The 11,832-nt window shown below is 36.5% G+C and overlaps 1 protein-coding gene across 3 annotated transcripts in view; it reads left to right on the top strand.

Annotated features, from left to right (window-relative positions):
• The window catches only part of NAV3 (neuron navigator 3), a 369,647-nt gene extending 358,899 nt beyond the window's left edge, over positions 1-10,748 (top strand). For 2 of the 3 annotated variants that reach the window (XM_007454823.1, XM_007454821.1), the window contains 4 exons: positions 453-649; positions 1,587-1,705; positions 5,805-6,008; positions 10,595-10,714. In XM_007454823.1, the coding sequence (XP_007454885.1) occupies positions 453-649; positions 1,587-1,705; positions 5,805-6,008; positions 10,595-10,714 (640 nt within the window). Of the gene's footprint in view, positions 1-452; positions 650-1,586; positions 1,706-5,804; positions 6,009-10,594 lie in introns of all 3 variants that reach the window. The other variant, XM_007454822.1, reaches the window with a different exon arrangement.
• The last annotated feature ends 1,084 nt before the right edge of the window (positions 10,749-11,832 follow it).

Below are 11,832 nucleotides of genomic sequence, written 5' to 3'. Positions count from 1 at the left end.
ACTCTTTCTCAAGCAGACATTTTGTGATCCTCAACCTGTAATCAGAAGTGTTTCTTTCAAAAAGAAGAAAAAAGAAATGTTTTTTTCTGCTCACTATGTCACTGGCTAAAGTAGAGCACTTTTTTTCTAAGTGTGAGAAATGTGAAGACAGTTCCTATTTCAGGATTTGTGATTCTCCTACAGATGAGTGCTCAGCCTGTACATGCCCACTCACTGCTGTGACGCACATGAGCTTCTCTTTAGCTCAAGATGAAAAGTTAGTTACAGTATAGCTCTAATGCTAATAGACCTTCTCATCCCTTTGATCATTAACATATGGCCACCAATTAAATTAGGAACATTATTACTTTATATTGGAAAGAGAATCACTGTGAACTTAAAGTTTAATTTATATAAAAGTTTAATTTATATAAAGATTTCTGAGTTTTTGGGTTTTTTCTCTCTTTTTGTAGGTGGGTACTATGTGCAAACCACACAGAACCAGTAAAAGGCTTTTTAGGCAGATATCTTCGAAGGAAACTGATAGAGATGGAAATTGAAAGGAACATACGCAATAATGACCTAGTCAAAATTATAGATTGGATTCCTAAGACATGGCATCATCTCAACAGTTTTTTGGAAACACACAGTTCTTCTGATGTTACCATTGGTGAGTTCCAAAATTGCAATATGCCATTTTCCAGGAACTACGAGTACGTGGTAAAGATGGCCAGATTGGAGGGCAGAAAATAACAAGTGAAGCTAATGTTTTTCAAGCTTCCAGAGATTTAAGTTTTCGTTTTTTTTTCCTTCTGAAAGTTTGCCTTCTTCCAAGCTTTGCATAAATATTTCTAATTAGATTCATTTTGTCTGACTATTATGGTTTACTAAGATTTTACTGACATCGAATAAGTTTAATATAGACAAATATTTAAAAATCAGATAACCATTTGAAATAAATTGTATCTGTTTAGAGTACCTTTCTTTATGCTAAAAACAAATATTAGCTTATGGTTCATATCAAATATAGTTGTGAGAGAAGATTTTAGTTAGAGGTAATTTAAGTGTTTTACATTTTTCATGAAGACAAAACTTTGAATTATTTTCTTGAGTTGGCATAAAGATGTTTGTTTTTGTATTCCTTCTTAAATTGCACGAAAAAAATGTCCCTTTCCCATTGCAGTGGATCATAAAGACATACTCACTAAAGACACAGTGTAAATTAGAAAGAGCAATTCTATATTTGTGATCAGAAGACCAAGGCAGAGACCCACTTCTGCAAATAATGACATATTTTATATTTGACAATTCATTCCAGCATAGTTTTGTCATCTGTAAAATGGGGCAGATTGACTGGATTATGACCTTTAAGGTTTCTCCTAATGCTAAAATGTTATGTTTTAGATTAAGGTTTTAGTGTAAAAAGAAAGGAGGGTCCTGGAGATTGGGCCTTCAGTGAAACACACGTTAATATAATCAAACTGGCCAAGATTATAATTTTCTAAGAATCCTATAAGAAACATTCCCCCCAAATGGTGTCTAAATATGGGTTTAGATTGCTACATATAATGGTTCTTAAAAATGTTTTGTTATTTGTTTCTTCTCAGGTCCTCGACTTTTCCTTCCTTGCCCCATGGATGTAGAAGGTTCTAGAGTGTGGTTCATGGATCTCTGGAACTATTCTTTGGTACCTTATATTCTGGAGGCAGTGAGAGAAGGTCTGCAGGTATAGTACTCAATTTTCTTTACTGTTTTAAAAAACTAAGTGAAAAAAATCATCCTTTAAAAGCAAAAATAATTCGTTTCTCTGAGTATTTGTGCAGAAAAATAAAGGCATGAAGTATATAAATATAGTGGTAAAGTGTGAAAGAACAAATAGTATACACTACTTTTTTTCTGTTCTGAGAATAAATATGTAGGAGAAAGAGAAAGCACAGTGATTCTAACAAGTACACATTGAAGGCCAAATTTATTGCCATAGGTGTTTACAGACCTGTTTTTCTTTTTAATATTTATTTATTTATTTATTGGCTGGACTGGGTCTTAGTTGCAGCACCCGGGATTTTCGTTGCGGCACGTGGGCTCTTTGTTGCAGTGCACAGGCTTCTCTCTAGTTGTGGCATGCAGGGTCATTAATTGCGGCACGAGGATTCTGTAGTTCTGGCACATGGGCTTAGTTGCCCTGCAGCATGTGGGATCTTAGTTCCCTGACCAGGGATCGAACCAACATCCCCTGCATTGTAAGATGGATTCTCAACCACTGGACCACCAGGGAAGTCCCCAGACCTGTTCTTATTAGATAGCTAGTTAATTGCACAGTTCTACATCTTATAAGAAAGGCATGTTTATATGGACCCTGATCATTTATTCTCTTCTTATCTAATCTGCAACAAGTAGTTTTTGCTTATAGTTTCCTTGCTTTAGGATATTTCTTTGTTTGAAGCCCTTTAACGTCACTTGTAAGATCCTTTACTATTTATGAGAGTGCTCTAAATCTAAGGCATTTGACTTTTTAAAATCTATGGCAGGCAGGTTTAGGAGCGCCCCTGCTGTCCCTGTCATTCACCTTTCATCTGAGGCCCTGCAACCACCCCTTCTATTTACTCTTCGCTAAGAAGTCAAAATATATCACTAATAAGAAAACCCTTTTTCTTCAATAAAATGTATCATCCCTTTTCCATCAGTCTTGATTTTTTCCTTATATTGAAGTTGAAATTTCATGAAATTGTAGAATTATAAAACTTACGTGTGAATATTTTAAGATTGATATTGTATAATTACCAAACTTGTGGCAGAAGAATCCAATCATCTTTACAATAACTTAGCTAAGGTTTAGGTAGTATTTTGCTTAGGCATCTCTATTTCTGGTTATCGCAACTGCTGCTAGAATTAAGATATACTTCATGCTTTTCACATTTTGTCATCTGCAGTACTGTGTTAAGTCTTTATTTTACTGTCTAAAAAAACTGGTTTTCTATTTTACTTCATTTTGCTTCCTTTTACCATCATGCTTTCCTCACCTAGTAGAAGGGCATGGCAGTGATTTAAAACTATCATTATGAGGATGTTCTGAACATTCAGAGGTCATGATCCTAGAGAATGCTGTCAGTTGGTTCTAATCCATATTTAAATAACTCAATTTCATATTTTTAAGGGTATAAGCCAAACTAGCCCCAGAAAGTGTCTCCAACAAAATTAAAGACTGTACCAAAGGTTTTTATTTTTCAAGTATAACATAGCACATGTGAGGATTCCTCTAAAACTATTATGCTATCTCAGATGTGAGTTGGGTTTCTTGATTTCAACCATTTTTACCAAAAAAAAATATATATATATATATTTTTTTAAAGAAAATGTATTTAAAATATTCACAGTCATAATTTTAAAATAAATATTTAAATGAATTATTTGTTCTCTAGATACTATTTCAGTATTAATAAACTATGATCCAAATCTTTATATATGAAATTCTCCTTATTTCGTATTCATTTGCTAATATTTAGAGTTAGAAGCGTTTTAAAAACTCAAAAACCATAATACCTAAAAATCCTTAGATCTCATTTTTTTAAGTACATAGTGTTTTTAATATTTAAGTCAATATTATTTATAAAACTCTGTCCTGAGAATTATCATACTATAAAGCTTCCATTTAAACAAAGGCGTAATCACTAAGGTAATACCAGCTTCCCAAACTGAGAGATACTTCCAAAAAATTTTTTGAGGAGGGATTAAAAGATCTCAAGTTTTTTGCTGTGGTTCTAGATGTTTAGTAGTAGGTTAGTGTGAAAGCTGGTTCAACCATGATGTAGGGAGTAGCTGGATGTTGGTGGGGGTTGGTGGCAGGAGGCAGGAGGAATTCAGCACTTGGAGAGAAAAAGGAAAACCCTTTGGTGAGTAGAGAGTTCTCATTGCTACTGAAGGATATGCTGGACCAGAAGTCTGTTGGCAGATGATGTTCTTGGGATGGTCCATGTGTGACTTCTGGAGGAACAGGAAAAAAAGGAATCACACATGTCATGAACCATTTCCTTGGATATCCTGGCAACAAAGAACCATGAATTGGAACAAGAGGTGGAAAAACAAAGCATGGTTGCAAAGATGAAAAGCTGAGTTGAGAGGAACAGAAAAATCTCTCTTCAAATGAAGGCTGATGCTTTGATGGGGAACCGTATGGGGAATACTCTTTACCAGATGTTCTAGTTGAAAAAAACACTGGTGATGCACTGGATTCCAATTTTTATTCTGATGATTCTATCTTTCTTGAAATGTCAACAATCAGATGATCTCCTTCTGAATGTTTAAATTTCATTTCTTTCAATTCTTCTTCTATAGCATCTATTTTTCTCTGAAATATAGAATTGAGCCTGTTTAGCTTTTTATTGGTCACCCCCAATTTTGCTGTCCTTGATGATTCTTTAAAAGGCTGGCATCTATTGATTCTACTAGACTTTAATATTTTTTTGGTAACATTTCCTTTCCAAGAATTATATGCTTTCCTTCAATTAGTTTAAGTTGTATAGCAAGCTATGTTTTACATCCTCTATAAAGTGGATTTTTAACTGAGAGAAATTTTCTGCTCTAAAAGAAGAGAACTATTAAAAAAAAAAAAAATGAAAAGAAAACTAACCATTGCCACCCCTACCATCATCCCCTAAAGAAATGCACAGCTATCAAGACCAGAACTTTTTTTTTCTTAAGGCAAGCTGCCACAATGTCATACAACTTCTCCAGGAGAAACTCAAAAGACAGCTCCAAGACAGCCATGGGCTTTCATGGCCTCAGTGTCCACCGTTTTGCTTTTGTCTCACTGAACCACAAGAAGCCACATAGAACACTTAACACTGTGTTCTGTGCCATCCAGGACCAAGATGTGTATACACCTAGTAACCAGGATTGCCCTCAATGGAGTAGGAGAGTCCATTAAAGAACTAGCATACCCTTGTTACTGTCCTCTTCTCTTAATTTTAACTTTTCTTTCTGTGCCCCTGTGGCTTATACTTTTTTTTTTTTTTTACCAAGTCCCATCAACCTCTTTCTTCTCAGTGTGCCCTTCCCAGTTTGGTTTTGGCTTTGTGTTCAGCTTAAAAATTCTTTAACATCGCTTGGATTCATCTGCCCTCTACTCCACTGCCAGTACTTTAACCAGGCTTTATAATCTCTTTCTATTAACTTTCTCCCTCCATATGAGTTTTCACAAATCTTTCATTTCCCATGATTCTTCTCTTTTACTAGTGGCCTTATAAAAAAATATCTAAAAAGAGTTTTAATGGGAAGCAATGAGATTATAGAGGAAGTTAATCTGAGGGAAATGGTTGTCGGAGAAAGGATTCTTATTTTCAAAGAAAATTTGAGTAGAATGAAGTGGACAGAGAAAAGAAGTCTCTTTTATTCATCATCTTTCCAAAGTGCACTTTAGTAAAGAAAGCTATTTAGTGTCTAGCTTTTTAATTTCTCCATTACTGGAACTTTCCTTTCTCAATGATGAACTTTCTTTTAGTTTGTAAAATTACTAACAAAAATAAATGGGGCAGCCATTTCTTCATGTATTTAAAATAAAGCTCCCTCATGCTCTCCTTCAAATGTTGACAATCTATCCCAAATGTTCAGCTTTATTTTGTCTCCAGCTTTATTTTGTCTAGCCTTCAAGTTTTAAGTGAACTATATAGAGAGATATATGTTTAAAATCTGGAAAATTGTGTATGGGGACTTCATTCCCCTGAGTCTCATAGAAACTCAGTGTGCAAAGGAATCAATCAATTAGCAGTCACCTTTTGTACTGAACAGAAATGCATTTTATATGTGCTAAATTTGTGATCACTTTTTAGATGTATGGGAAACGAGCACCTTGGGAAGATCCCTCAAAGTGGGTGCTTGATACATACCCATGGAGCTCAGCATCTTTGCCTCAAGAGGGCCCAGCATTACTTCAGTTGAGACCAGAAGATGTTGGGTATGAGGGCTGCATATCCACAAAGGAAGCTACAACCTCAAAGCACATTCCACAAACTGACACAGAGGGGGATCCCCTGGTAAGAAGCTGATGTTTGGTTCTTCCTATATAATCTTGACTATAGTGTGCGGTCATTAGTATTTATGCATCAGAGACATTAGTTATCCTAGGTAATATTTGAAACTGTCCTGATATTGGTACTCAGTTTTAAAATTTTTACCTTTGGCCTACTTTCATTGGGTGAAACTCTTAAAATGAAAGACCAAACTCACATGCTTAAAAATAATCAAAAAACACTGAAACCAGGCTGAACTCTGCAGCCATAATTTTTCTTTTATTATGCAGAAAATTGTGTAAATAAATCAATAAATTTTAAACATTCAGTACTCAATTCATTAGGTATGTAAGAGAAAACTGAATTTTGTTCTAAAATGAAAGAAACCAAAAGAAGTATGCTTGAAGAACTAAAGAATGTTTTACACGTATCTGACTAAATTTAGAATTAGTCCTGTTGGCAACAGTAGAGAAGAATAAACTGACTTGAAATCAAAGGGACGTTATTCTCTGCCTTGCTCAGTTTGCAATCATGAAAGGCTTAATATAAGTCAGTAAAACTCCAAAGTATGAATACTCTGAAAATATTAAGTACATGATGTTCTTAGTAAAATGACTTTATTTTTGTATGTATTTTTTATTTTTAGAGATGAGTTTCCATAGATTGGTATCAAACGTAATGTGTTTGCTAGTTTACCATTCTCTGACTAAAAGCATCACTGGGAAACCAATACTGAAAGAAGACATGCTGAGATAAAGGTCATTATGTTACTTAAAACAAACAAAAAAGGAAATGATTAAAATCATAATCTGTAACTATACCTAAAGACAGAAAATGACTTGCTATCTTGTGGAATACCCTTATACCGACAACCCCGACATGTATATGTCGTCATCATTTCAGCTGATCCTTCTGAACATTTGGGGGTTTATATGTGAACCATCTGATAAAGTTTCATGATTTTTTTCCCAACAAAATGCACACACACAGAAGATTTTGCATGCTATTTCAAAAAGTTCCATAAAGTCACAGAGATATAAACATTGACCTACTTAGAGCCCAGGGATCTCTTATTTAGGACTTTTGATCTAGGCTATAAACTTCTTAAGGGCCTGGAGTTGTATTTTTATAACAAGTATCTGGCCCTTTAGCTCATACGTAGCTAGAAATCAACAGTGGTGGTGGAATTGGTTTGAATTTTGCATAATTGTGAGCAGACACTAAGTAATTCCTGATAGGATGATTAAAATGTAATAGAGTAAAATTAAGCCTTAGAGGACAAATATGGGTTATTTCCTCTGAATTTTTTATAAATTCCAGTTCTCCTTTTGCAGATTTTAATACAGTTCCTGATAAAGTTCCTTATAAAGGTGTTTATAAGGTTTGTTTTCAGGGTTATTCTACAGAGTATGGGACATTTAAGGGATGTCTTAAATTTTCCCAATTCCCATAGTCCTGGTCAGCTAAACCCATTAATCACTCCTTTCCCTGGCTCAGAATGCTCTTATCTTCTAGCATGGAAAAGAGATCAGGATCTCCACATTCTGAATGAGAATTTGGGTTAAAAAAATCTCTGATTCCTAATCTGCTGTTCACCTAAACATCTTAAGGAACAAGGGGTTATGATATCTGACATGTTAAATGACAAAAACCTTATCATCTAAAAGTCTTTTAATTAGGCACATTCTGATAGAGAAGTAAATATCTCTCTGCGTTTATTGCTCTATATTTTTATAATTATTGACATAGGTAAAAACATCTTTGCAGTCCAATCTAAATCAGAAAAAAATCTACTATTTAATGTCAGTAATATATTTTTGACTCTGAACACGGATGCAAGTGTTTGGCACATCTCACAGTATTTAAAAATATAATGTGTATTCATCATCAACAAACTCATTAATTTCATTCATTCAGTAAATATTAGTAAATAATAAGTATGTACTCAAGACTAAGAAAGACCTGATGATCAGAAAATAAATTAGATCTCAATTCTGATCTTAAGAAGCTCACAGTCCAGCCGTGGAGAGAGACATGTATATATATAAATTATAGTAAAATAATGATAGAAGTATATCCTAGATAGATATATCCTAGATAGAGTTGTGAGTCTGTTGAGGAAGTGATTAGGAGAAAGCTCCAGAAGAGGAAGGGCTTGAGCTAGGTCTGGAAGGATGAATAGAAACTCATCATGGGGTTGGGTGGGGAAGATCCAAAATTCAGAAAATAGCACTGTGAAACGTGATGGAACAGTACAGTAAAAATAATGAGTTTAAGGAGCTGTATACAAATTGTTGGGATTAGAGCAAAAGGGACGGGAGGAATTACAGCCACAGAAGTCTGCAATTGTAAAATCATGTGAAGCCTTGTTTATCTTGTAGGAAGTTAAAATTTTATCACACAGACAATGGAGAGCCACCAAAGGTTTTTGAGCAAGGGGCTTATCTCATTAGATTTGCAGTTTATAAAGATCACCTTGATAATAGATTAGAGGGCAGATTAAAGGAGAGAGGATGGAGGCTGGGAGACTAGCAGATGTGTAAATACCAGGGATGATAAGGACCTGACGGAGTTGTTACAAATGTAAGACATTATATTTCTGACCCTGGGTATGGGAAAGAAGGAGGGGGGAAGAGAGGAAGGAAGTACTTTTGTAGAGAATAATGATCTTATCTGAGTGACTACTGAATGGTATGGAACCTTACCTCCCTCTTGTAATCTCCTTTGACTTGAATGTACAAAGCAACCCTATGAGAAGGCAGAGTAAAGCCTTCATATGTATTTATTATGAATCTGAGATTCTGAACTTATTCTAATAGAACATATTTACTATATGGCACCATTTTCAAAACTTAAGACTTTAGTAATACTGTTATTACACAGTAAAACTTTTTCAACAGTCAGCATTCAAGTGATTTCAAACATTTGTGACTGAGATAGAAGCACAACCCTTGAAACCATTTCTGCTCTTGGAAGGTGCTCAAAACACAGTTCTCTTTTACAAATGATCTTCACCTAGATGCTTGAATATACAGCCGGCTACTAATAAGGGAGGGATTGACAAAAGAAAGGAAAAAGAGAATATGAATGTGCATGAAGGTAGGGGTGTGTGTGTGTGTGTGTGTGTGTGTGTGTGTGTGTGTGTGTGTGTGTATGTATGCACTCACATGCACGAGAGAGACAGAGAAACAAAGAAGAGAGGAGAGAGAGGGCGAGAGAGAAACAGTATATTGATGGAGACATTTAGCTTTTTGACTCACTGGGTTTAAGAGGTTATCACCAACTACTTTAATTTCATATCTTTATGTAGCTAGTTTAATAAATTCAGGGAATTAGACAAAAAATTATATTGAAAAATATTGTCCTGAAGAATATTAAAATGACTTTAAAATATGCTATAACTGTAGCTTCCGCATCAGAAAGTCATCCTTGCTGGAACTGGTAATTACCAGTTTGTCATTTTATTTCACAGGTCTTTTTTGAACACACATTTTACGTTGAGCATACAAGCATGCAGAGCCTAACATATGACTAAGGAATCCTTTTTAGATTTCTCCTTTCTTTGGGATCAGATTCCCTATATTTCTAAGTTGGAAACAAAAACCAAAAAACTTTGATTACACTATGAAATAGCAAAGTTAGCGCTCATTAAGCAATACAAAGATTATTACAATTTACAGAAACCCTTGATAAGAAAACAACCCTCCCGAAGACATGTGCCATTTTTTTCTGTGCTGTCTAAAACTGTTGAACCATTTATTCATGATTCACTTTTAAACAGTCTTTCTTTTTCCATCCCTACCAATGGATCTGTAGTAGATCCATCAAAATCCAAGCAAGGTGGCTGCCTTTTATTTTCTAATACATGGAAATGCTAGCTGTCTTTCTCCCCAGCTGCTTTCATGCCTACGTCCCTTTTATGAGAACAAACATTGCCATTGTCCTATAAGGCTGGGAAACTTGAGATAGCCGCTCTTGTTCCAGAAGGTGGTTTTAGTTTTCAGTGAGTTATCCATCATATTTTAGCCAGACATTCAACAACCACAGAAACTTGACAGTGATTCTTCCCTTCTCCCTCTTCCAACGTTCATGGTCGGCTTCATTTGGTCACCTCTCAAGGTCAGCTCCTAAGCAGCAGATGGGGGGCTCCATTCCACTCCATCCCCACCTCCTCTCCAGGGACCGTGTCCAGGAGCCTGTGTGTGCATCTGCCTGTAGGAACATTCAGGACTTTCAGTTGTCGTTCAGTGCTTTCTGCTTCTCGCAGCCAAAGAGCTGGGCAGCTTGGTGTACTCCCCAGCCACGAGCCCAGATGTCCAGCTGTGATACAGTTTCCTTTGCCCTCTCCCTGCTAGAGCTGTATTCATTTACAACTGCAAATAAAAGACTTATGCGGAGGCCCTATTTTGTCCTTATGGTTTGCTGTTGTAGTCATGTTTGGGAGAAACAGTGTAGGAGCCAGAGGCAACTAGTAAAAATCTAAAATCGTTTTCCGTTTCCCTTGGAGGGGATGAGATGGGTCGTCCGTGTGGCTCGGGGCCGTGTGTTTTCTGGGACTGGCTTCCTCGATGCACCATTGCCTCCATCGATGTCTCCTTTTCTTTCTTCAGATGAATATGCTAATGAAACTCCAAGAAGCAGCCAATTACTCGGGCACACAAAGCTGCGACAGTGATAGCACCAGCCACCATGAAGACGTTTTGGATTCGTCTCTTGAATCTACCCTCTAGTGGGTGAAAAATGTTAGGGGAAAAGACTATGCTTTAGAAAAAAAAAAAAAAGGTTAAAAAGTAAGGTATTTTCACTAAACCACTGCCAATATGAAAGCACCCTGTCCAGGGCCCTGATCCAGGGCCGTGGTCTCCAAGGAGGCAGTAGAACTAAGTTTGAACCGCCAAGATGCTAAATTGACACGGAAGTGTAACTTGCTTTCCTTTCTAGGCATTTTTATATCCGTGGAGTGATGTAAGGCTCCATTACTCAACTGGAAAGGACCCTAATGACAGGGCAACTGAATAGATTGCACATGGGATAGCCAAACTGGACTTTCTGTTTTTCCTCTTTAAAAGTTTACAATGCAGACCTTTTTTTGTTGTTGTTCCTTCCTTTGGTTTCCTCTGTGGGGCTGTTCTCCCCAAGCAGGGTCCATTCTTCTGATCCGTCCAAGCTCCTTTGTGCCACATGGTGCTGGTCACGGAGCCCCAGTAGTGTTTGTGTTGTGCGCTCACCCCATTCCTAAATGAAGAGGCCAGGCCTCCGCAAGCACAAATGGAATTGTGCAACCCCCAGGGGAAACACTGCTGTGACAAGCTGGAGAAGTGCCAGTGTCATTCAACTGCCATGATCACAGGATGTGCTCCATCCACTTTTTAGTGTCTGAGTCACGGGTTTGATAAGGTTGTTTTTACCACCGTGGTCTTTTTAAACCACCTGCCCACTCCCTTAAAAAGAGTTTTATACCAATTATTAGTCAACACTGATAAAAGGCTTTTTTAGGGCTTTATTTGTTTGAGCCTTGTCAGTGAAAAGAAGCAACATTTCCTATGGTGCTGTCTCACTGCCTTAAAACCAATTTCTACAACAGTTTAACAGTTGGTTTAAATCCTAAACCATTGGTGATTTCCACTGTCTTTTCATTTACAACACCGGTTAATGCAGTAGCCTCATCTCTCTCTATTTTTGTGTTTGTTTTTGAAGAAATGGATAGGAGAAAGATCCCTATTTTTACCTTGTGAATAGATTGCTTTGCCTATCCTCCAAAATACTCAAGTAAACCCAGAAACCCTCTTTGACTGTCACTTAAAAGCGAAGCCATGTGGCTAAATTTCATCCAGCTCTAGGGGAAAGA

Source organism: Lipotes vexillifer, unplaced genomic scaffold, assembly GCF_000442215.2.
Source record: "Lipotes vexillifer unplaced genomic scaffold, Lipotes_vexillifer_v1.1 scaffold1325, whole genome shotgun sequence".
NCBI classification, from domain to species: Eukaryota; Metazoa; Chordata; class Mammalia; order Artiodactyla; family Lipotidae; genus Lipotes; species Lipotes vexillifer.
This window is presented reverse-complemented; position numbering and strand designations above follow the sequence as displayed.